This window comes from Littorina saxatilis, linkage group LG3 (genome assembly GCF_037325665.1).
Source record: "Littorina saxatilis isolate snail1 linkage group LG3, US_GU_Lsax_2.0, whole genome shotgun sequence".
Classification (NCBI taxonomy): domain Eukaryota; kingdom Metazoa; phylum Mollusca; class Gastropoda; order Littorinimorpha; family Littorinidae; genus Littorina; species Littorina saxatilis.
Window position 1 is genome coordinate 50,530,686 of NC_090247.1, and position 25,000 is coordinate 50,555,685.

The 25,000-nt window shown below is 42.1% G+C and overlaps 3 protein-coding genes across 5 annotated transcripts in view; 1 reads left to right on the forward strand and 2 right to left on the reverse strand.

The window, feature by feature from the left end:
- The first annotated feature begins 738 nt into the window (after window positions 1-738).
- On the forward strand, window positions 739-4,367 carry LOC138962575 (uncharacterized). The gene is made up of 4 exons (XM_070334443.1): window positions 739-868; window positions 1,571-1,680; window positions 3,123-3,282; window positions 4,252-4,367. The coding sequence occupies exons 2-4, from the start codon at window positions 1,578-1,580 to the stop codon at window positions 4,295-4,297; spliced, it is 309 nt and encodes a 102-aa protein (XP_070190544.1). The 5' UTR covers window positions 739-868; window positions 1,571-1,577; the 3' UTR covers window positions 4,298-4,367.
- Window positions 4,368-10,199: 5,832 nt separating this feature from the next.
- On the reverse strand, window positions 10,200-19,682 carry LOC138962576 (uncharacterized). 2 transcript variants are annotated; one of them, XM_070334444.1, is made up of 4 exons: window positions 19,594-19,682; window positions 18,843-18,941; window positions 12,800-12,956; window positions 10,200-10,438 (listed from the first exon to the last, which is right to left on the reverse strand). In XM_070334444.1, the coding sequence occupies exons 1-4, from the start codon at window positions 19,661-19,663 to the stop codon at window positions 10,387-10,389; spliced, it is 378 nt and encodes a 125-aa protein (XP_070190545.1). In that variant the 5' UTR covers window positions 19,664-19,682; the 3' UTR covers window positions 10,200-10,386. The 2 variants fall into 2 exon arrangements, with proteins under 2 accessions (XP_070190545.1, XP_070190546.1); XM_070334445.1 differs by lacking the exon at window positions 19,594-19,682.
- A 1,483-nt stretch (window positions 19,683-21,165) lies between these two features.
- Window positions 21,166-25,000, reverse strand: part of LOC138962577 (uncharacterized) — a 13,636-nt gene continuing 9,801 nt past the window's right edge. For both annotated transcript variants that reach the window (XM_070334446.1, XM_070334447.1), the window contains exons 6-7: window positions 23,625-23,741; window positions 21,166-22,841 (exon numbers count right to left, since the gene is read on the reverse strand). In XM_070334446.1, the coding sequence (XP_070190547.1) occupies window positions 22,812-22,841; window positions 23,625-23,741 (147 nt within the window). In that variant the 3' untranslated portion in view covers window positions 21,166-22,811. The remainder of the gene's footprint in view (window positions 22,842-23,624; window positions 23,742-25,000) is intronic.

Sequence of the window (25,000 nt, forward strand, 5' to 3'; positions counted from 1 at the left end):
ATAAATTTTTAATTTTTTTTACAATTTTCCGATTTTTAATGACCAAAGTCATTAATTAATTTTTAAGCCACCAAGCTGAAATGCAATACCGAACCCCGGGCTTCGTCGAAGATTACTTGACCAAAATTTGAACCAATTTGGTTGAAAAATGAGGGCGTGACAGTGCCGCCTCAACTTTCACGAAAAGCCGGATATGACGTCATCAAAGACATTTATCAAAAAAATGAAAAAAACGTTCGGGCATTTCATACCCAGGAACTCTCATGTCAAATTTCATAAAGATCGGTCCAGTAGTTTAGTCTGAATCGCTCTACACACACACACAGACAGACAGACAGACAGACACACGCACATACACCACGACCCTCGTTTCGATTCCCCCTCGATGTTAAAATATTTAGTCAAAACTTGACTAAATATAAAAAGGAGGATTGAAAGATTAACAAGAAAAATTATTGGCTTGCCGAAGGACTCGAACCCGAACTTACCGGACTCACCGGAGCGACCAACTGCGAGGCATATTATCTTTGGGATAAAAAAAAAGTTTTTATTTTATTTTGATAGTTACTCGGGATTTCTCGAGCCATGGAAGGTACATAACCAACTCGTCGGTTCTCCAGCCGCTCCGTTCGTGATTTTTTTCGATCATGCGATGACAAACGGGCGTCGACAGAGGCAATGAGGAGCAACGAGTACTTGTAAGATGATCCACTTATTATTGCACTTACTGACTTCCATCGTGACTCGAGCACACATTCGCGGGTCATCATGTACTTTTCACAGTCTCTTGTTTGTCTCAAAAGCAGTGACTATAAAAGACAGTCTCACTGCCCTTTGTATTTCAACTGTCTACCTGAATCAACCAAAGGTAAGTCACTTTTAATACTGTTTGTACCTCAGATCTTTGCTTTCTTCATTCCCGGAGTATTGGGTCCTTTGTGCCGTTATGTTAGAAGTATGTATTTTTTGGCGTTACTAAAATAATTTAGACATTTAAAGGCGTAAGAGAAAGTTATAAAGACTTTCGGGCATGTTTTTGTTGTTCATTTTTTCGTAAAAGCATCCGAGGTATCTCAACGACGACATGCTACTTAGAAGAACGCAAACCTATCGGACGTAATTTTTTTTCTTATATCTGCATCTCATAGTTGCCATTTCGTTGCTGATTTTCTCACTTTGAAATTCTACGGGGAAGGTGATCTATCCAGTCCTTTTACGACCTTGAGTCCTTTTACAATCTGTGAAATTACCTTTTAAATGAGTAATATTCTAGTACCGAACCAAAAGACAGAGTATAATTTGCTAAGTCTTATGGGTATAGAGATTGTGCCGTAAGAAAAGTGTGGCATGCTCTCTCTCTCTCTCTCTCTCTCTCTCTCTCTCTCTCTCTCTCTCTCTCTCTCTCTCTCTCTCTCTCTCTCTCTCTCTCTCTCTCTTCTCTCTCTCTCTCTCTCTCTCTCTCTCTCTCTCTCTCTCTCTCTCTCTCTCTCTCTTACTATATGCTATGCAAGCGGCGTCGTCGTATATGGTTATTATTAAGGACGCATGCCCTGTGTGCTTAATGTTGCAGACTCACCATGAAGTTCGCTGTTGTTCTGCTGGTCGTCCTGCCTCTGGCTCTGGCCTCCCCTGTCGACAAGCGTGGAGCTCTCGACTTCCTCGGCCTCTCACATCTCGGTGGTAAGCAAACAAAAAAATGGCTGGCTTTTCTTGGTAAAGTTCGAATAGATGAATAGTCTTTTCTTGTTAAGAGGAGAGTGGTGAGTCATCGGGGCCAAAATTAGAGGCACGCTTAGTTTCTTTTTGAGGGGGTTGGGTGGTTGAGTGAAAGATGATGCAGATACTAAGCAGTTCAAAAACGGTGTATTCCATTTCGTCTCATTTAAATGATCTTCTTCTTAGTCTTCCGCCGGTTTTTTTTCCATCCGCTGGTTCTCCGAACGTTCTCCCCTTCTGTTTCCTCCATCAATGCTTTCCTTCATTCTCTCTTTCTTGCTCATAGTTCGGTTATGTTTTTGTATTTCGCCTTCTTTCTTCCTTCTTTTTTTCCGTCTTTCTTTATTTCTCTCTTTCTTTTTATATTTAGTCAAGTTTTGACTAAATATTTTAACATCGAGGGGGAATCGAAACGAGGGTCGTGGTGTATGTGCGTGCGTGTGTGCGTGCGTGCGTGCGTGTGTGTGTGTGTGTGTGTGTGTAGAGCGATTCAGACTAAACTACTGGACCGATCTTTATGAAATTTGACATGAGAGTTCCTGGGTATGAAATCCCCGAACGTTTTTTTCATTTTTTTGATAAATATCTTTGATGACGTCATATCCGGCTTTTCGTGAAAGTTGAGGCGGCACTGTCACGCCCTCATTTTTCAACCAAATTGGTTCAAATTTTGGTCAAGTAATCTTCGACGAAGCCCGGGGTTCGGTATTGCATTTCAGCTTGGTGGCTTAAAAATTAATTAATGAATTTGGTCATTAAAAATCGGAAAATTGTAAAAAAAAATAAAAAATTATAAAACGATCCAAATTTACGTTTATCTTATTCTCCATCATTTGCTGATTCCAAAAACATATAAATATGTTATATTCGGATTAAAAACAAGCTCTGAAAATTAAATATATAAAAATTATTATCAAAATTAAATTGTCCAAATCAATTTAAAAACACTTTCATCTTATTCCTGGTCGGTTCCTGATTCCAAAAACATATAGATATGATATGTTTGGATTAAAAACACGCTCAGAAAGTTAAAACAAAGAGAGGTACAGAAAAGCGTGCTATCCTTCTTAGCGCAACTACTACCCCGCTTTTCTTGTCAATTTCACTGCCTTTGCCATGAGCGGTGGCCTGACGATGCTACGAGTAAAATGGCATTGCGTTCAGTTTCATTCTGTGAGTTCGACAGCTACTTGACTAAATATTGTATTTTCGCCTTACGCGACTTGTTTCGTGTTGTTCTTTCCTTTTTTAATTAGGTCTATCACTTAAATCTGTATTCTTAAATGTATTTTATGTTCCCCTCTTATCCCTCTGTCTTCATTCTACTTATCCCCCTCCTCCTCCTCATCCTCCTGCTCCTTATCTAAATTTCACTGTACGGTTGCCTATCCCTCTTCGTGCTTCAGATGTGTTTAACCTGGGCAAACTGAAGGAAACTGCTCAGCACATCGTGGACAACCTGGGAACCGACGCCTCAGAGGCTCAGTGCGAGACCCAGTGCCATGGATTCCTGTCCGTGGAGCCCACCCACCTTCTGCACACCGTCTGCACCCCTCTCTGCAAATCGTAAGTTTTTTGGTTTAGTTTTTTAGTCTTTTGTGTATTTGTTTTTGTAAATCGTAAGCGTGGGGCGTGTATTTGGCGTATTTAGAGCAGGGTTTTACTGACGCTCAGTGTTTTGTTGAAGAAACATCACGCTTGTGCCTCCCATGTTTCTCTCCCTTTCGCTGTCACTCTCAGACTCAAAACTGCCGCGAAGGTATCTGTACTGTCTGGTTGGTAGTCAAGACCATGGTAGTACAACCTTGACATCAGAGAAACAAGGTTCATACAGAAAAAAAGGGGGGAAACCTCAGAAAATATAATTTTACTACAGTTGTCTCCCACGTTGACGGACTCATTATGAAATAATCATCTCGTCGTCACCAGCATCTGGTTCATCATTTCTGTCGTTCAACTCAATGTAAAAACACAAATTTGGAATGTTTGAAAAGCCTGCATTATTCACATGTAGGTATATAACAAACGCACCATACCCAAACAATCAACAAGCTTGGCTATATAATGTGTTCAGTGGGAGTTTTAGGCTGAACTAATTTTGCAAGAAGACATTGATAATTATAGTGTCACTTACGAAATTATGTTATCAAAACATTCCTATTTTCCGTAAAATAACACGACAACAGCCTAGCTGTAGATTATCGGTATGAAATCAAGTGGAAGAATGATTCTATCTTCCGTAAGAGTCCGACAAATGTGTATATTTTGGTATGAGTTTAAGTGAAAGAATGCTTCTATCTTCCGTAAGAGTCCGACAAATGTGTATATTTTGGTATGAGTTTAAGTGAAAGAATGCTTCTATCTTCCGTAAGAGTCCGACAAATGTGTATATTTTGGTATGAGTTTAAGTGAAAGAATGCTCCTATCCCATGTGACGAATCTGTAGTGGTGTGCCACCGGAAGGAATGAACCTCAAAAAAAGTGTTTGCCGTAACACCATGGAATGTCATCTGATGTTGTTGCTGTCTGTTGCAGATTCCAGACAGTGATTCATATGCTGCATATCGTCCCGGCTTCTTAAGCAGTGTATCTTCGTGACGTTTTGATTCTAATATCAAGCATCCATGTTTAAATAAACTGCTTGCTTCGTATTCTTCAGTCTGGGTTTTTTTCTTTCTCGTGTGTGTGTGTGTGTGTGTGTGTGTGTGTGTGTGTGTGTGTGTGTGTGTGTGTGTGTGTGTTTGTGTGTGTGTTTGTGTATATGTGTGTGTGTGTGTGTGTGTGTGTGTGTGTCTGTGTGTCTGTGTCTGTGTGCCTGTGTCACTCTAATATAAAATAAAGTTCCATCATCATCATCATCTCTCTCTTTCTCTCTCTCTCTCTCTCTCTCTCTCTCTCTCTCTCTCTCTCTCTCTCTCTCTCTCTCTCTCTCTCTCTCTCTCTCTCTCTCTCTCTCTCTCTCTCTCTCTCTAACATAGCTTGCAGTGTGGGACTCTGCAAGTGCAAACACTTTGAAACACTTGTGCTCTTTACATAGACGAGCTGTTAAATTCATTCTTTTAAAAAATGCATCTCTCTCTACATCTGATTACAAAAAATTAAAGATTCTTCCTATTAAATTAAGATTTACCTATAACAAAGGTGCAATGATGCATAGAATTATGTCAGGGAATGCACCTACATTCATTGCCTCACATTTCAAACTGAATAATTCAAGAAAACTAAACAAATTAATTACCCCAACGCCTAGAATTGACCTTTACAAATCAAGTCTTTATTATTCTGGCGCCTTATTGTGGAATTCCATTCCTGATTTAATTCAAATGCAATTCAGTGAAACTTCCTTCAAGGAACTCTACATGCTGTTTCTCTTGGAAACAAGTAAATAATTCTGTGATAATATTACATCATTGCTTGATATTCATAATGCATTTTGAAATGTCTTTTTAATTTTTTGACATGTTAATTATATAAATTGTATTTTAATTAACTTAACTTCTATTTCTTCTTGTTATTAATCGAGTTACCCTCAATGGGCGAGGGCCGGATGAAAAAAAGCATGTACACATTGCTTATTCTGTTACCCTCGATAAATAAATAAAGTTCAAAGTTCTCTCTCTCTCTCTCTCTCTCTCTCTCTCTCTCTCTCTCTCTCTCTCTCTCTCTCTCTCTCTCTCTCTCTCTCTCTCTCTCTCTCTCTCTCTCTCTCTCTCTCTCTCTCTCCCTCCCTCTGATATTTGTTCGTTTGCCACGGCCACATTTTTAATCAATTTTATTCAAAGTTTTGTCAAACAATCTTTGACTTGATCCGGACAATGCGATTGCATTTCAGTTTAAGCCTAAAAATGAGTTGTTGAATTTGTGGTTCAAAATTTGGTATGTACAAGAAATTGCAAAAACTGGTTCAAAAATAGTTTTAATGCATTTATTTTATTTTCTTTCCACAACAACAACAAAAAATTTGATTATAAGTTCAAACAAGTGCTAAAACATTAAAAAAAAAATCCGGTTTCTGCAAATGAGCTTGAACTTGCGCATGCTTCGCGAAGACATACATGTACAGGCCAGCAAACAAGTCTTTATCGACGGGGTTTCGGTTAGCAAAGATTCAGTCTCGGTGAACACTATGTAGGCTGGTGTGATTGGTCGCACAAAACTGATCTACATTCGAACCTGCCAATGACGACCACCCAAGGGACCGACCCAAAGTAGTCGTTAAAGACAGGTTGTCGCTATGGAAAGGTAAATGACATAAAGAATAACTTGTGGGGTACTGTTTGAGGTGGTCGTAATGGGAGGGTGGTCGTTAAGGAGGAGTGGTGGCCAGGACAGGTTCAACTGTAGTTTTAAACCTTATTACCCAAACGTAATCCCGAGTTAAGCCGTCAACGACTAAACTGCGAAAACACGGCCTCCCATCTCCTCCATGATAATGCCAGCCTCCACAAAATAAGGGCCATTCCTTAAAGTCTAAATGATCCCATTTTTGCCTCGCACATTCTTCGAACCTGATTTTACTTCTTGTGACTTCTGGTTATTCCCTCTATAAAAATTAAAATAACTGAAGGGAAAAAAAATAACGAAAGATCCCAACCGCCGACCAAAACAATAGTGTAGAGCGAAGTGGAGTGCACAGAAAAGTAAATCTGCAAGTGTTCGCAGTGCTGAAAGAAAATGTCATTTTCACAAGAAAAAGCTGTTTCAGCACTACTAACTCTATCGTTCGGTTTATCGCAATCTTTTGGCTACATAGGCGATGAAGAAAATGAGATAGTCTTTTCATTTAGGTTCGCTGAGAAAGATGTTAACAATGTCTGAGTTTGGTTATGTACAGATTTAGAATTAACGTGTTATTCCGCCCTGTACTTCTCGACTTACACCAACAAAAATAAAGTGGAATAGTGTGGTTCACATTTAGGATCTTGTCAAATGTACATACTCATTTGTTTGACGTGAGTGTATAACGGTAGTTATATATAAACTTGCCAGGAGGGAAGACAGCGGAGAACGTCAAAATAATGACAGCTCGAAACAAAACCGTGTGAATGACGTTTTCGAGCCAGAATCAGGAGCCATTTATCTTTCTGAGGGTGTGTACTTGTTTTCCCACCACGTTTGAATGCAATATTTTCGAAAAATCAAGGCGTTGTTTGAAGTGTACAAGAAAAAAAAGGGACCTTGACCGGTGACCTTGAGTAGTGACCTTGACCCGGAATGCTTTAAATATGTTTGCTAGAGGTGTATATGTGTATCAATACAGGTAGAAAGTGTGCAATCGAAATCAATATTTCACAAGTTATTTAGATGGGCAATGGTGTCGGAGGACCAACGGGCGGACCAACGGACAGTGGTCCAACAATGGCTGAGAAGATCAATAATCAGTTTAATATCGGCCGTGTAAAACTACCTATATTTTAACAACAAAAAAGTATTACTATTGATCATTGAATTCACACGTGCCACGTCAGTGACGCTCAAGTGCCACGTCAGTGACGCAACATATTAACCGCTAGTCGGAAGGATACATTTGATATTTGCAAATTCTTTCATATTTCAGAAAGTGTGATGTCTTAACAATGATCTAACAAAATCACATGATTTAGTTGGCTAATCTCGTAGTCAAAACTTGACTAAATGTAAAAATTAAGTAGGCGTGCAATGCCAAGGCACTGCATACCCCCAGCGAAGGACACATCGCTTCTCTCTCTCTCTCTCTCTCTCTCTCTCTCTCTCTCTCTCTCTCTCTCTCTCTCTCTCTCTCTCTCTCTCTCTCTCTCTCTCTCTCTCTCTCTCTCTCTCTCTCTCTCTCTCTCTCTCTCTCTCTCTCTCTCTCACACACACACACACACTAACACACGTAAATACACACCGGTGCATACACACACACACACACACAAACACACACACACAGACGCACGCACACGCACACACACACACACACACACACACACAAACACATACCCCTTTCAGAAAGGCAACATAGGCTCAGAGAGAGAGAGAGAGGAACAGTGAAAGAGAGACACAGATATACAAAGAGAAAGAAATAGTGACAAACTGATGGAGGCAAGTAACAAATACTGCGAGAGAGAGAGAGAGAGAGAGAGAGAGAGAGAGAGAGAGGAGAGAGAGAGAGAGAGAGAGAGAGAGAGAGAGAGAGAGAGAGAGAGAGAGAGAGAGAGAACCGTACTGAGAAACACACATTGAAGAAAATCAATAACAGCAAATAGGTAAAGAAAGAAAGGCGAAACAAAAAAAGCGGGTTAGAAATCAATCCATCGGAATTTGTTTTCCAAATAGCATTGTATTAAACTTACAAAGAAAAGTAAAGACAAACATTATTATTTACACACAAAAATTGTATGTAAATACGGAAAATAAAAGAGAACATACTGTACCATAGTGGACATGAGAAATTGGCCTCACGCATTATTTGATCTTAATGTTGAGTGTTACATTGTGCACTATGACCGGCACGGTTGGCCTAGTGGTAAGGCGTCCGCCCCGTGATCGGGAGGTCGTGGGTTAGAACCCCGGCCGGGTCGCGAATTTGCGATTCCTAAACGCCCCACTGAACGACTGACGTCACAGCCGCTTCGGCCTTTTCCGGAGGAACACCACGTGCCACTTCGATCGCGTTGCACTTGCCGCAGTCATTCGGCGATGCCACCTTGATTATCAGTTAATAAAGTTATTATTCAGGCAATATGAAAGAAATTAGTTTTTTCTTTTGTTACACTTACACATAGTTTTATGAAGATCAATTTCAGACTCGGCAAAAGAATGGTTGTATCATGAGCGACTGTCACAAGGGAGAGGTGCGGTTCGGTCAGTAGGTCAGTCACTGTCGAACTGTTCGGTGCGAAGCACGGTTTTGTTTCTGGTAACTATATTGATTTCTTCAAGTTGTACTAATGTTTACGCTCTGCGCTGCGGTTTAATATGTGTGCTTGTTATTGGCTAATACGGTGAGCCCACGCCGTTTAGTTTGCAGACCGTGCACATGTGAGCTTTGTGTAATCGCGTTTTCATCATAACATACCACCGTGCTAAACCTCTTTGGGGGAAATGGTTTTAAAAAAATTTTAAAAAAAATAATAAACGGAATGCATCAGGGTTGAAAAGATTGAAGGGTGGAGTTAAGGACACAAAATAGATGACAAAAATAAAGGAAAAAAAATCTAACCAGGAAGGGAGTCGAACCCGAGTCAGCTGACCTTCAAGCTGGAGCACAAACCACTAGGCTACGACAGCAACTGACAGATAGGGCTATAAAAGTGAAGGCATTTCAGGGTTACTCCGTCGTATGTGGCGTTTCTCGCGCATGAAGGTTCTGTTACCAACTCTACGAAAGGTTGCATTTGAAGTTAAATGTCCACTAAAATATCAAAGGGAACACCATTTCTGAACAACACAACGGTTTGCGCTCGCCTCTCGCAGTCGTTCAGGTGAAACCAAATCGGCTTGCCTGATACAGCAGATATTTCAACACTTCCACGTCATACTGAAACACTGAGCTACAGTTTAGTAACGTGATATGTTTTCAATTGTTCGTTCACTTATATTGCTTTCAGATTTAACACACCAAGATGAATGAAACAGTGGTACGGTTTTCGTTGCGAAAATGTGCAATGGCAGTGCTACGCGACCGAAGTGTGTATTATGTGCACGCGGTGTTCGTCCGGAAAAGACCGAAGCGACATGTGACGTCAGTCGTTCAGTGGGGCGTTTAGGAATCGCAAATTCGCGGCCGGGTCATACCTGAGACTTTAAATTTGGCAATCTAGTGGCTGCTCCGCCTGGCGTCTGGCATTATGGGGTTAGTGCTAGGACTGGTTGGTCCGGTGTCAGAATAATGTGACTGGGTGAGACATGAAGCCTGTGCTGCGACTTCTGTCTTGTGTGTGGCGCACGTTATATGTCAAAGCAGCACCGCCCTGATATGGCCCTTCGTGGTCGGCAGGGTGTTAAGCAAACAAACAAACAAACTGTGCACTATTGATTGATTAAAACAACTTTGGTCATACCAAGTGTGATACTGTATACCAATGACAAATCAAGACAAGGTGTTTGTTTCAGTTTTCATTTGTATGGATACATGGATAAATGAGAAATAATCAGTTATGAGTTTGAATACCTACACTATGAGTGTGACTGACAGGTCAGTGTTTGTGTGTGTGTGTGTGTGTGTGTGTGTGTGTGTGTGTGTGTGTGTGTGTGTGTGTGTGTGTGTGTGTGTGTGTGTGTTTGTGTGGGGTTGTGTCTGTGAATGTATGGGTGTGTGCGTGCGTTGGTGTGTGTGTGTGTGTGTGTGTGTGTGTGTGTGTGTGTTTGTTTGTTTGACACACACAGGGGGAGAATGAGATTGAGGCTCAAACAGACAGACACGAAGAGCTTATGCACTAAAAGCCACACAAACATGCGCTGAACAATGACAAAAAAGTAAAACACTTAAATCAAAATTTGAAAAACAAAAGCAAGAAAAGTTAAATTCATGGAATGTTTAATTTGAACAAAACGAAACATTCATATTCAGTAAATATCAAATTAATATTAAAAAGCAGAGACTGAAGAAAGAAAACTCGTTTTATAATGTTGCCGAATCAATTTGGCAATCGGTAAGTTTTAACCGATAAAATAAAACCCTGGCAAATTCTACGTGACTTTCTTATATCAAGGCTTGCTGGTTGGCTGAATGTCCAGTACATGCATTAGTTCCTGGAACCTGCAAAATAAAGACAGAAAAAGGTGTGTTGTTGTTGTTGTTGTTGTTGTTGTTGTTGTTGTTGTTGTTGTTGTCGGTGTCGTTGTTAATATTGATGATGATGATGACGTTGTTGTTGTGGATGAAGTTGTTGTTTTGCTGTTGATGTTTTTGATGATGATGATGACGTTGTTGTTGATGTCGTTGTTGTTTTGATGTACTACTATTACTACTACTATTACTACAACTACTACTACTACTACTACTACTACTACTACTACTACTACTACTACTACTACATTAATAACACATGACTAATGATTTTGCAAATACCAGGGCACTTTGTTTTGGCCCAGATACTGTTTATAAGTAATGGCGATACATTGACACGTCTGTTTACCACATCCACAAACAAGTCGCGTAAGGCGAAAATACAATATTTAGTCAAGTAGCTGCCATTTTTCAGCAAGACCGTATACTCGTAGCATCGTCAGTCCACCGCTCATGGCAAAGGCAGTGAAATTGACAAGAAGAGCGGGGTAGTAGTTGCGCTAAGAAGGATAGCACGCTTTTCTGTACCTCTTTTTGTTATATTTAGTCAAGTTTTGACTAAATATTTTAACATCGAGGGGGAATCGAAACGAGGGTGTGGTGTATGTGTGTGTGTCTGTGCGTGTGTGTGTGTGTGTGTGTGTGTGTGTGTGTAGAGCGATTCAGACTAAACTACTGGACCGATCTTTATGAAATTTGACATGAGAGTTCCTGGGTATGAAATCCCCGAACGTTTTTTTCATTTTTTTGATAAATGTCTTTGATGACGTCATATCCGGCTTTTCGTGAAAGTTGAGGCGGCACTGTCACGCCCTCATTTTTCAACCAAATTGGTTGAAATTTTGGTCAAGTAATCTTCGACAAAGCCCGGACTTCGGTATTGCATTTCAGCTTGGTGGCTTAAAAATTAATTAATGACTTTGGTCATTAAAAATCGGAAAATTGTAAAAAAAAATAAAAATTTATAAAACGATCCAAATTTACGTTTATCTTATTCTCCATCATTTGCTGATTCCAAAAACATATAAATATGTTATATTCGGATTAAAAACAAGCTCTGAAAATTAAATATATAAAAATTATTATCAAAATTAAATTGTCCAAATCAATTTAAAAACACTTTCATCTTATTCCTTGTCGGTTCCTGATTCCAAAAACATATACATATGATATGTTTAGATTAAAAACACGCTCAGAAAGTTAAAACAAAGAGAGGTACAGAAAAGCGTGCTATCCTTCTTAGCGCAACTACTACCCCGCTCTTCTTGTCAATTTCACTGCCTTTGCCATGAGCGGTGGACTGACGATGCTACGAGTATACGGTCTTGCTGAAAAATGGCATTGCGTTCAGTTTCATTCTGTGAGTTCGACAGCTACTTGACTAAATATTGTATTTTCGCCTTACGCGACTTGTTTTAACTTTCTGAGCGTGTTTTTAATCCAAACATATCATATCTATATGTTTTTGGAATCAGGAACCGACAAGAAATAAGATGAAAGTGTTTTTAAATTGATTTGGACAATTTAATTTTGATAATAATTTTTATATATTTAATTTTCAGAGCTTGTTTTTAATCCGAATATAACATATTTATATGTTTTTGGAATCAGCAAATGATGGAGAATAAGATAAATGTAAATTTGAATCGTTTTATAAATTTTTATTTTTTTTTTACAATTTTCAGATTTTTAATGACCAAAGTCATTAATTAATTTTTAAGCCATCACGCTGAAATGCAATACCGAAGTCCGGGCTTCGTCGAAGACTACTTGACCAAAATTTCAACCAATTTGGTTGAAAAATGAGAGCGTGACAGTGCCGCCTCAACTTTCACGAAAAGCCGGATATGACGTCATCAAAGACATTTATCGAAAAAAGGAGAAAAACTTTCGGGGATATCAATCCCAGGAACTCTCATGTAAAATTTCATAAAGATCGGCCCAGTAGTTTGGTCTGAATCGCTCTACACGCACGCACGCACGCACGCACGCACACACACACACACACACATACACCACGACCCTCGTTTCGATTCCCCCTCGATGTTAAAATATTTAGTCAAAACTTGACTAAATATAAAAAGCTCATTACTGCTGCTGTAATTACTACTACGACGACGACGACAACGACTACGACGAGGATGATGAGGACGAAGACAACTACAGCAAATGACTTGCCATCTACAAATGGTAGGACACATGATTATAGCCAAGACACTGTTCAGAAGCCATGATACTGTGAACGTCTCTTTACTACTATCAAATCAACCCCCACCACCCCCACCACCACCACCACTATCAAGACAACTACAACATTATCAAATCGCTTACGATCTGCAAACAGCGGGGCACCAGGTGTGGCCCAGACTCTGCTCAGAAGCCATGATACCGTGACACGATGTCTCACACTCCTGCTCTGTGGGGTCCCCGCCGTACTTGTGCGCCACAGTACTTACGATGCCGTGCAGTTTGTTCAAGTCCACGAAATCTGCAAACAGGCAGCAGAATTTAAATGGGCTGCGAGAAATAAACATTTCACGAGTTTCACGGTCTAAAATACCGAGGTAATATGGAGTTAAAGATGCTATTCTTTGGCTATGACGCAAAACATGTGATCGAACCAGATGTTTAAACGGCATAGCGATTTGAATCATGAAAGCGTCGGAGACGTACGCTCAACATTTCCTTTACGTTTACGTTTTTGTCAAATGGAGCTGTAGCTTCAAGTTTGTCAGTCAACACATTTACTCAAACGTACTCATACGTGGGCACCACTAAACTTGAAGTAAATAACCTGAGTTACTTTAGACCTCAATGGAGGAAACTGAGAAACATCAGAACTAGTGATGCGATTAAAAATCTAACCTACGGCGTGAAATGACAAGACAACGTGATGATGATGATGATGAGCAAAACAATGCATGCAATGCAAGAGAGGAGAAAGACAAAGGGGCAGTTGATTGAAAATAACGTGAGAAGGAGAAACATATGACGCCGACTCGATCCCCAAGGCTCCCCGCAGAAGCTTCGCCTACCAAAGGATTCCTGGACCCCCAGCTTTAGTGAGGTAAGTTTAGAGTGTCTGAAGACCAGGAGGTTCCAACTCTTGCTTTCGCGGCAAGGCACATTCTTCGCCTACAAAGTCATGATCTTTGCCGGGAGCGCTCAATTAATGTACCGAGTCCTTCACGAAATGGTCGTATCGGTTAGATAAACTCCGTAAATAGACGATTTTCGGAAATAATTTATCTCCGTCAGGATTTGCAAGAGTTGTGAAAGAGTTGCGCCCCCCTTACCTCGTACAAACAGGAAACACATGGTCCACGGGGGATAACCGGCTATACAGTGGTAAGCTGGTGAACAGTGGTAAACACTCGATTCGGCCTGCATTTTCCCGTTTTACCACAAAGTTGTTGATTTTTGTCTGGATTAAAGGTGAGCTACTGCATCTGCGATGACTAACTTTGTTTCGAAATGCATAATATGTTGAAGAAGGATTTGCGTTTTCCCGTATTTGAATGTTAAAACCAGAAATCGTGGTGACGAAGCACCGGAAATGGCTGCTCGGTGGGTTTCAAATGTAGAAATGCGCTTGTTTTTACAAAAACTGCTCGTATTCAGCTTTGGTACGGGAGTCTTAGTGACAAAGGAGTCATACTTGATGCAAAGGAGTGCTAATGTCGGGTTGGAATCATTCGTTAGAGCGTGCATGCGAGAGGCGGTCAAATATGCGAAATGATCGTACACCGGGTTGAAGACTGTCGCGAATGGGGCAGCAGACGCATAATCCGGTTTGATGCAAAATGTATGTAAACTAGACATTCGAACACTCTCTCTCTCACTTCGTCTTTCTCTCTTCCTCTCTCTCTCTCTCTGTCTCTCTCTCTTCCTCCTTCTCTCTCTCTGTCTCTCTCTCTCTCTCCCTCTCTCTCTCCCTCCCTCTCTCTCTCTCTCTCTCTCTCTCTCTCTCTCTCTCTCTCTCTCTCTCTCTCTCTCTCAGCAGTCTCGCTCTGTTCTGTCACTGAATAGTCGTCGGTTGCTAACCCCACCCCCACCCCCCACCCCAGACTAACCTTCAATACAATGTTGAATAGGAGTGGCTGTCATCTGTTAGCCAGTCAGCAACTTGAATACTTTGAGGGGGAAAGGAGACACACGGTTAGGAGGTAGTCGTCCTTAGCGGATTATGACTTTATTCAGGCAACGAAGTCATTCGGCGCTCAGTGTTTTCTGGGTACAAAAAACTGTCACAAGTGTGTCTCCTTAGGACTGGGTGGCCGAGTGGTAACGCACTTGCGCTCGGAAGCGAGAGGTTGCGAGTTCGACCCTGGGTCAGGGCGTTAGCAATTTTCTCCCCCCTTTCCTAACCTAGGTGGTGGGTTCAAGTGCTAGTCTTTCGGATGAGACGAAAAACCAAGGTCCCTTCGTCTACACTACATTGGGGTGTGCACGTTAAAGATCCCACGATTGACAAAAGGATCTTTCCTGGCAAAATTGTATTGGCATAGATAAAAATTTCCACCAAAATACCCGTGTGACTTGGAATAATAGGCCGTGAAAAGTAGGATATGCGCCGAAATAGCTGCGATCTGCTGGCCGATGTGAATGCGTGATGTATTGTGTAAAAAGAATTCCATCTCACACGGCATAAATAAATCCCTGCGCCTTGAATATGTGCGCGATATAAATTGCATAAAAAAATTATTAAAAAAAATCCCTGCGCTTAGAACTGTACCCACGGAATACGCGCGATAAAAGCCTCGTACTGATTGATTGATTGACAAGTTATTCCTGAGAAAAAGTTATTCCCAATAATTCCGCAGAAAAATATGTAAACATTATTTGTTGGAAAAACTGTTTTGCTGCGGAAAAAACGATGCTTCTGCGGATGATGACATTATTCAAAAATGCTGCAGGTAAACCGGTTTTTTCTACATCATTACTGTTTTTCCGCAGAAAAGCTGAAAAACGGATAATACGCTAAGGACAATGACATCCTCACGGTGTGCCTCCTTTCCCTCTCAAAGTAGTTTTTCCGCAACATAATGTTTACATGTTTTTATGCAGCATTATTGGAAATACCTTTTTCTTACAAATAACCTGTAATAGTTTTTTTACCCAGAAAAACTAACGATCTTGTAAAGTAGCGTTTGTATCCGCCCCCCCCCCCCCCCCTCCCCCCTCGGGGATATAATATACTAGCGGAAAAAAGTTAGGGACGGGCCACTGATTTCCCCGCTGACTTTCATTTGTTTAAAACACCCTGTTCTTTCGTCAGCAAAATCAAATGGCTGTCGCATGCTACACACCAATGGGTAGGTTATGCTGTGTTTGCAGGAAAACTGCACGGGACTCCCGGGCGCAGAGCTGCAGCACGTGACTAAAATAGCAAAATCGCCAAAAAGTAAGCTGTTGTTTGGCGTGCGCACGGGTAGAATAAGGCAGGTAACATGGCAAAATTGTTGTGCACATGCAAGGACAATCCTTCGAGTGTGAATTGTGATCACGAACTCGGCTTTATAAGCCGCCGATTTTCTGCGAGCTGCCATCTCCTCACCATGCCTGCCAGACGGAAGCTGACAACATTCAACCGAGGAAGAGCAATTGCCTGGCTCCACGACGGCGTATCCAAGTGCGAAGTGGCCAGGCAACTTGGGGTATCGCATTCAGTCATTGTAAGGCTGAATCAACGGTTCCAGACGACAAACAATGTCGAGGAGAGGCCCAGGTCGGGTCGCCCCAAAAAGACTACTCCTAGGGAAGATCGTTTCATCCAACGGCAGGCGCTGCAGCACCGGGCCACCACCTGCAAGGTCATCAGAGGGCAGTTACGGGAGGCCACTAACATCAACGTTAGTGAGAGGACCATCGGCAACCGCCTGCATGACGCCCGGCTGCGGAGTCGTCGTCCTGCTGTGCGTCCCCTGCTGACACAGGCTCATCGCCGGGCTCGTCTGGCCTGGAGTCGCCGCCACTTGAGATGGACGCGCCGGGACTGGGCTCAGGTCTTATTCAGTGACGAGTCCAGGTTCAACCTGTACCATTCTGACGGCCGGCGCAAGGTCTGGAGGCGTGAGGGCGAGCGTTATGAAGACGACACAGTGCATGAGAGGGTGGCCTTCGGCGGGGGCTCTGTCATGGTTTGGGGGGCTTCAGCCTTCATCAACGCACCCCCCTGTACCATGTGGTCGGGAATCTCACTGGTCAACGCTACAGGGACGAAATTCTCGCCCCTATTGTCTTGCCGACCCTGCAGCAGATTGGCCCAAACGCCGTGTTTCAGGATGACAATGCTACTCCTCACAGGGCCAGGCTTGTCAACGACTACATCCAGCAAACCGGGGTAGTCAGGATGGATTTCCCTGCCTGTTCGCCAGACATGAACCCCATAGAGCATGTATGGGACGAACTGGACAGGCAGGTGAGGGCCAACCACCAGCCTCCCAGAAACCTGCAGCAGCTGCTGCAGATGCTCCAACAGGAGTGGCAGGCCATTCCACAGGCCTTTTTCACGAAGCTTATGAACTCTATGCGGTCAAGGTGTGGTGAACTTGAGCGCAAACGTGGCGGACACACCCATTATTGACCTCATGAAAGACTTGTTATGTTTATTTGTGACCCCTCTGCTGTTTGTGGACATGAATAACCGAATCGGCTCGATGAAATAAACCCAAATTTTGCAGTTGCGTTGCACATTGACTGAAGTAAACGTGTTCCAAATTTCCGTACGATATGTTCATTCGTTCTTTTGCTGTGATTGCGTGTGTGAACCGTCCTTAACTTTTTTCCGCTAGTATAGCTTGCTCAACAGTGGCCCAATCAGAAGCGAGAATAATTTTTTAAGCAAATCGAAAACGAAGTGAACTACTGCGTCCGTCTATGCAAATTTGATAATGCTGCGGACAGGTAAGTGTGTTACCAGCGTAATTTTGCAACTTTGAACTTTCGACAACGAAATCATTCGGCGCTGTTTTCTCGGTAATTTTGGACGAGTCCATCTCTCAACAAATGGAGAACTCATGTCATAATAAGAAGGACAAAACGCCGCGGAAACAGAGACTACCTATCCTTTTCGGATAATGATTTCATTCAGTTATTCTGCGGAAAACAGAAATACTGCAGAAAAACGGTTTTTTTCTGCAGCATTTCTGAATAATGTCATCATCCGCCGAAGCCTCTTTTTTTCGCAGGAAAACATTTCAGTGCAGTAAAATTTAAATAAAGAATGCTGCGGTAAAACGGTGCTGTTGTTTTACTTCAGAAAAGACTTCTAACATTTTTTCCGCAGCATTTTGTATTAGCTCATTATAATATTGGATCACATGAGTTCCCCCTATGTTGAGAGATGGACTCGTCCAAAATTACCCGGAAAACACTGAGCGCCGAATGACTTCGTTGTCTGAATAAAGTCATCCGCTAAGGACCGTGTGTTTCCTTTCCCCCTCAAAGTATTGTTCTATGCTGGCTGGCTAACGGATGACAGCCACTCCAATTCGACATTATATTGAAGGTAAGTCGGGGGAGGGGGGGGGATTTTTAGCAACCGACGACTATTCAGTTACGAAACAGAGAGAGACTGCTAAGAGAAAGAGAGAGAGAGAGAGAGAGAGAGAGAGAGAGAGAGAGAGAGAGAGAGAGAGAGAGAGAGAGAGAGTGGAGGGAGAGAGAGAGAGAGAGAGACAGAGAGAGAGAGAGAGACAGAGAGAGAGAGAGAGAGAGAGAAAGAGGAAGTGTGAGAGAGAGAGTGTGTTCGAATGTCTAGTTTAACAGAAAATTATGCATCAAACCGGATTATGCGTCTGCTGCCCCATTTCCGACGGTCTTCAACCCGGTGTACGATCATCTCGCATATTTGACCGCCTCTTGCTTGCACGCTCTAACGGATGATTCCAACCCGACAATAGCACTTCTTTGCATCAAGTATGACTCCTTTGTCACTAAGACTCCCGTACCGAAGCTGAATACAAGCTGTATTTGTAAAAACAAGCGCATTTCTACATTTGAAACCCACCGAGCAGCCATTTCCGGTGCTTCGTCACCACGATTTCTGGTTTTAACATTCAAATACGGAAAAACACAAATCTTTCTTCAACATATTATGCATTTCGAAACAAAGTTAGTCATCGCAGATGCAGTAGCTCACCTTTAATCCAGACAAAAATCAACAACTTTGTGGTAAAACGGGAAAATGCAGGCCGAATCGAGTGTTTACCACTGTTCACCAGCTTACCACTGTATAGCCGGTTATCCCCCGTGTGGTCGACCAGTTAAAACCACGTTGATGATGATGATGATGATGATGATGATGATGATGATGATGATGATGATGATGATGAAAAAGACGATCTATACAGCGAATAGCACAGTGTCTTACCGCCAAGAAGCAGTCTCTTCTGAGGCAGCGTAAAGGCAAGAGGCAGCATCATCAGCAACGCAAACTTCAACATGGCTGCGGTAGTACAGGATTTCTTCACTGGATGTGATAAAGAAGATCACAGTTACAAAAACTACCTAAAAAACAAAAATATTTGAGGCGGCTCGAGCAGGGTTTTTTGCCATATTGTATTGCTGACACACACTCAAGGTCTTGTCGGTTTGAATTCTGAGGATTTGTACCTTGTACATTTTTTAAAGATTAGTTTATGTGTGTCTATAAGCCGGTCTGTCAGTCTGTCTGTCGGTCGGTCGGTCGGATGGTATGTTAGTCTATCTGTCGATATGTTGGTCTGTTTGTCGGTCTGTCCATCTGTTGGTTGGTTGCTTGGTCTGTGAGTCTTTCTGTCTGTCTGTCTATTTGTCTGTTTGTCTTTTCGTGAGTGTATTGGTACGTCGTGAATGCTTGCGTGGGAGCTCGAGTGCGCAGGCGCTGACACATTTAGCTGGGTGGTTTTTTTCTTCTTAGGTTTCGGAGACCTATGGAGTTGCATAGCAGTTGGTTAGCAGGCAAATCAGCAGTTTACAAACATGTGGATTTTAATCCAAAGTATAAAATCAATTTTCTGACAAAACAAAACCTTCCTGTTCCTCTTTGTTCCGGCACAATTTAATTGCACTTATAGAAAAGAGGCGTATTTTTTAACACTAAGTTTCAAATTGTCCGAGAAGAACGTTTGTAATATGCTTACCTAAGATCTCAGCAAGAATCAACAAACAATAAAAATGTCTCGATGGGGTGCGGTTATATAATGCTTGCATTCGTATGATAAGAGATATCCATTCTTTATGGAATCAAAACATGCACGATTGTGACATTTCATGACAGTAGTTGAACAAAGGAACGAGATTATGAGGATTTTTTTTGTAAATATTAAAGAAACTTTATGCACTAGCCAAACAGTCTTTGGAATGTATCCAACAATGAAACAACCTGGTGTTTAAGTTGGGAAAAGATCAAACATCAGGAAAACCTTTCCTTGGTTGAACTAAGTGTGTTGAATCATATCCAACAAAATAATGACCTTTTGAAAATAACTCTGTCGCTTATTTGATGGCTAGTGGTAAACAATGAGTCGTAAAACTAGTCTTCTGACCATTTTAGATACATGGTGGTACTGAATGAGTGTTGATTTAATTATCATCTGTTAACGAAGCTATCCACTAATAATTAACATACTTAATTGTGTATCACATTGAGTGAAGTCTACGAGCATACAATCATATCCGACTACAGGCACATTTAGAATTCCGTATTCTTTCTTAGATTTCAACAGTAAAAACAGCCTTCTCAAAACAACGGAGGATAGAGACACTTTAAGTTCAGTGTGGACTTGAAACCTTGACCTTTTTTTTGAGGATGTCGAAGGCATACTTCCAATCCACGTTTCATATTTTAATGACTCGATTTTTTGCCCCAAAGAAGGTCCTTGATCCCAAAGTATTTGCAGAACTATCCTTTTCTGTAGCTATGGCCTTCTATCTTTATTTATTTCTATCTCATGTAAGGCAATGTCATGCTGACATGACCTTTTTCGTGAGCCGAGGTTATCATTCTGGCCTAGTTAGAAATGGTTGATTTGGTGTATATTCTGAGACAGGAGGGTTGTTGTTTGATGACGGTTTACTTGCACAAGGCATTCAACTCTAAAGAGATTCTTCTTCTTTTTTTTTTTTTACCTGACCTCCAAAAAAGCGACCATGTGACTATGATTATGCAGTTGTGTAAAGACGTAAATAGTGCATTCAGTACTGATATCAGAGATTGACAATGAAAGTCGATTGTTCATTTCGTTGCTTGTTACTTTCTCAGATGCCAGGAGATTGGTTCGGCATAATTACTCTTGTGCACGTATCGGTGGTATTAAGATAAATGTTTTGATAAATGTAACCAAAATCGAGGTAAAAAGTTGCGTCGTTTCACGACGAATTTCTGTCTTTGAAGAACTGTTTGTTCTGTGCTTTGTGTTTTGTAACGTATGTGTTGCCAATTCTCTTACACACACACACACACACACACACACACACACACACACACACACACACAAACACACACACACAAACGCACACACGTACGCACACACATACAAACACACACACATACTAACACGCACACACACATACACACTCACGCACCCGCCCACACACACGCACCCACGCACGCTCGCGCACACACACCCACCCACCCACCCACCCCCCCCCCCCCCACACACACACACACACACTAAATGTACGTAAAATAGAGACGCGGGACACATTCATAATACGTTTGATTGGTCGTCAACGGTATGCATTTACTTGATCAATCAAAGAATACACACATAAGGATAGCAATAGATGGAGTTTCGACATGAATAATCCTTTACTTTTCATCGTTACGGCGTAGAAAAAAAGATTCCCCTTTGTAAGGCTAGAATAACCACAAGATCAAATCTTTGTTTAAGGGAAACAGTCATACAAAAACTCTTGTAAAACAGACAAAGTCTTCCATGAAGAATTCATGACAAATATTATGAGAATCAAATCTCCAAGGCAAGTAAGCCACGAGTAACTGATCCCAAGTTAACGAAAGAACTCTTTATAAATTCTAAGATTTAAGTTGAAACTTTAGAATATGGGCAACTTGGTTTTAGACAAAAAGCAGTTTGAAATTAGACGATGTTCGGAAATAACTCCGTTGGATTTGTATGGGTGAAAGAGTGATTACTCTCTCTTTCATTGAGGCAAACTTTCCACAAGTGCTCCTTGTCCACGTGCTTCAGACACACCCATCGCTAGTGATTATATAATTTCCCATAGGCAAGTTTGTCTCATTAAAAGCACAAGTATTCACTCTTACACATCCCATACAAAACCGACAGAATTATTTCCGAACAACCGGGAGATCGTGGGTTCGAACCCCGGCCGGGTCATACCTAAGACTTTAAAATTGGCAATCTAGTGGCTGCTCCGCCTGGCGTCTGGCATTATGGGGTTAGTGCTAGGACTGGTTGGTCCGGTGTCAGAATAATGTGACTGGGTGAGACATGAAGCCTGTGCTGCGACTTCTGTCTTGTGTGTGGCGCACGTTATATGTCAAAGCAGCACCGCCCTGATATGGCCCTTCGTGGTCGGCTGGGCGTTAAGCAAACAAACAAACAAACAAATTTCCGAACAACGTCTATTGAGGCAAAACGCACTTGGGACGTTTCAGTGGCATTCCATGTGTCACTTTTGATGTGGTCCGCCATTTATTCATTTTGCGTTCCGTAGTTCGAAGGCATTATAAGAAAGAAGACCAAGTGCGCACGGAAAAGATCCTGTAATCCATGTCAGAGTTCGGGGGTTATAGAAACACAAAAATACCCAGCATGAGAGATGTTCAACGTGCGGGCTACTTCACCTGCCTTGACCTCTCACCAATTCATTGTAAAGCGCTTAGAGAACGTCAAGCGCTCTATAAATCTCCCATATTATTATTATTATTATTATTATTATTATTATTATTATTATTATTATTATTATTATTAAGGCAGGTCTTGTTGACAAGTTTGGCTTCCTGTCGAATGCAGTCGGTGTGCTGGTCACGTGGGACTATCAATGAACTCCGACAACCGAGCTGAAGGTGCACGAACCGAAAGTGGGTGCCACCCAAGCGGGAGATAACAAACCGTGAGGTCCGATTCGTTGAAATCGCAACAAATCTCAATTTCAACCAATCCAATACCGCGGCTGGCTCCCACCCAGTTGGTAGCTTTCTCGTGCACCTCGGCCCTGGTCTTATCTGTAAAGTCCAGTTGTCTGATCAGCACAGTGTGGTCGCCATCTGCCACTTTCTCCAGACGAGTTGTTCGCCGTATTCCCGACGTGTTACAGAATATGGTTTTCTTACTTGATATGGCAACGTGTCGGAAAGAACTCATCGTCCCACTTATAAGGTCTTTTCCATTTTATCAAACGACTGCAACAAACGACACGATAGTGTTAAAAACGCAAGAGTAAGGAGTGTGATGTGTGTGTGGGAATGTGTGTGTGTGTGTGTGTGTGTGTGTGTGTGTGTGCGCCTGTGTGTGTGCCTGTGTGTATGTGTGTGTGCGCCTGTGTGTGTGTGTGTGTGCGCCTGTGTGTGTGTGTGTGTGCGCCTCTGTATGTGTGTGTGTGTGTGTGTGTGAGTGTGTGTGTGTGTGTGCGCCTGTGTGTGTGTGTGTGTATGTGTGGGTGTGTGTGTGTGTGTGCGTCTATGTGCGTATGTGTGTGCGGGTGTGTGTGTGTGTGTGTGTGTGTGTGTGGGTTGGTGTCCGTCCGTGCACGTGCGTACGTGTGTGCGCGCGTGTGTGTATGTGTGTATGTGTGTGTGTGTGTGTGCGTATGTGTGAGTGTGTGTGGGTGTGTTTGCGCACAAGCGCGCTCGTGTGTGTGTGTGTGTGTGTGTGTGTGTGTGTGTGTGCGCGCGTGTATTTGTGTCCTTGTATATGTATGTTTATGTCTGTCTGTCGGTCTGTCTGTCTATCTGCCTGCCTGCCTGCCTGTCTGTCTGTCTGTGAGGTGGGATCTTGTCACATGTCAATGAGGAGGTAGGGAAAATGTTCATTTTGCTATTACATTGAAAAATTGGACAAATTAAAACAACACACACACACACACAAACACAAACAAACACACACACGTACGCACGCACGCACACACACACACACACACACACACACAGACACACACACACACACACACACCCACACACACTTACTCGTCTTCCTATGGCGCACGAAATACAACACCCGGATCGTGTAAGCGTCGTTTTGTATCCTTGCCGTTCATACAGGTTCCTGGCGCGGTTGTCACTGGCAACCCACAGGAAAATAGTCTGCCAACAGATAAACAGTCATAAAAAAAGTCTAACAAGAAGAACGCCGTCAAGTAACTGCACAAATCGTAAGACATCAATTTGGCAGAGATGGCTCTCTTGTATAATACGCCCCCCCCCCCTCCCCCCGAAAGAAACGTAACTCATTCGCGCCCACTTGTTCCAAGTGATTTTTCGTCATTTTTAAACGGTCGTAAAATATGAACCAGATAAGGAACATAAAAAAGGAAGACGGATTCGTGGAGGATATTTTACTGGCTGTACGTAGTGCATATTAGTTAATCGGTGTTTTTTTGTGGGTTTTTTACCTGTTCATAAACTGTGTTATACAGGGTAGGGGTCAATCGAGTCGTGATTGCAGGCGAACAAAATAACACGATTAAATAATTTTCACTAATCGTACAGCCAATAAAATATCCTCCACGAATCTGTCTTCCTTTTTGATGTACCTTATCTGGTTCATATGTTACGACAATATGAAAATGACGAAAAATCCCTTGCAACAGTGGGCGCGAATGAGTTGCGTTTCTTTCGCCGGGTACTGTACTGTCAAAAGTAATAGAATCTTAAAGGCACAGTACGCCTCCCGTAAACCATCACAGATACTGTCAGGCTTTTACACACAGTACAAACCCCCTTTCATTTAAACACTCACCGCTTGAGAACATCCTAGGTGCCCTCCGTAAAGAGCGAGCAATTTTCAAAGAATTTATTTTTGCGTGGTTTATCTTACCCCTGACCCATCGTGAACCCGTGTGATCCAGTTTCCTTTTTTCACAATGTAGTCGTCAGTTTGTAATTTGAATGCGACTCGCTGTAAGCTTATCTGCAAAAGCACGTTATTGTGTACCTCTGAATCTAAACGCACCAAACGGCTGTGGTTCACAAGAACTCTAGCGATGGCTTTTGACTGTTCAGAGGAACTGGCGATGGGCATAAACCGTCGTCTGCTGCGAGAACCACGACCTTGCGTGACCCTGCTTCCGGGCTTTTCTTTTTTCAAACTTTCAAAACTTCGAATTGTACTGATCTTGTCTTCATGAAAAAAGAATTCTGTTATGATTTAAGAATGGTTGTGTAACAAGCTGTCAATTTATTATTTAGATTTTAAAAGTTAGGTCTGGCGCCAAAACGCACCACGGTCCGATTGTCTGATCAGAAAATCCGCAAAATTAATTCTTTGAAAATTGCTCGCTCTTTACGTAGGGCACCTAAGCCTGACAGTATCTGTGATGGTTTACGGGAGGCGTACTGTGCCT

Coding starts and splice junctions, on each gene's coding strand:
- LOC138962575 (XM_070334443.1), top strand. CDS start 1,578: ATGAAGTTCGCTGTTGTTCTGCTGGTCGTCCTGCCTCTGGCTCTGGCC. Junction 1,681..3,122: donor CGGCCTCTCACATCTCGGTG/GTAAGCAAACAA, acceptor TTCGTGCTTCAG/ATGTGTTTAACCTGGGCAAA. Junction 3,283..4,251: donor TGCACCCCTCTCTGCAAATC/GTAAGTTTTTTG, acceptor TGTCTGTTGCAG/ATTCCAGACAGTGATTCATA.
- LOC138962576 (XM_070334444.1), bottom strand. CDS start 19,663: ATGCAAGCATTATATAACCGCACCCCATCGAGACATTTTTATTGTTTG. Junction 18,942..19,593: donor GATTCTTGCTGAGATCTTAG/GTAAGCATATTA, acceptor TATCACATCCAG/TGAAGAAATCCTGTACTACC. Junction 12,957..18,842: donor GAAGAGACTGCTTCTTGGCG/GTAAGACACTGT, acceptor GCCTGTTTGCAG/ATTTCGTGGACTTGAACAAA.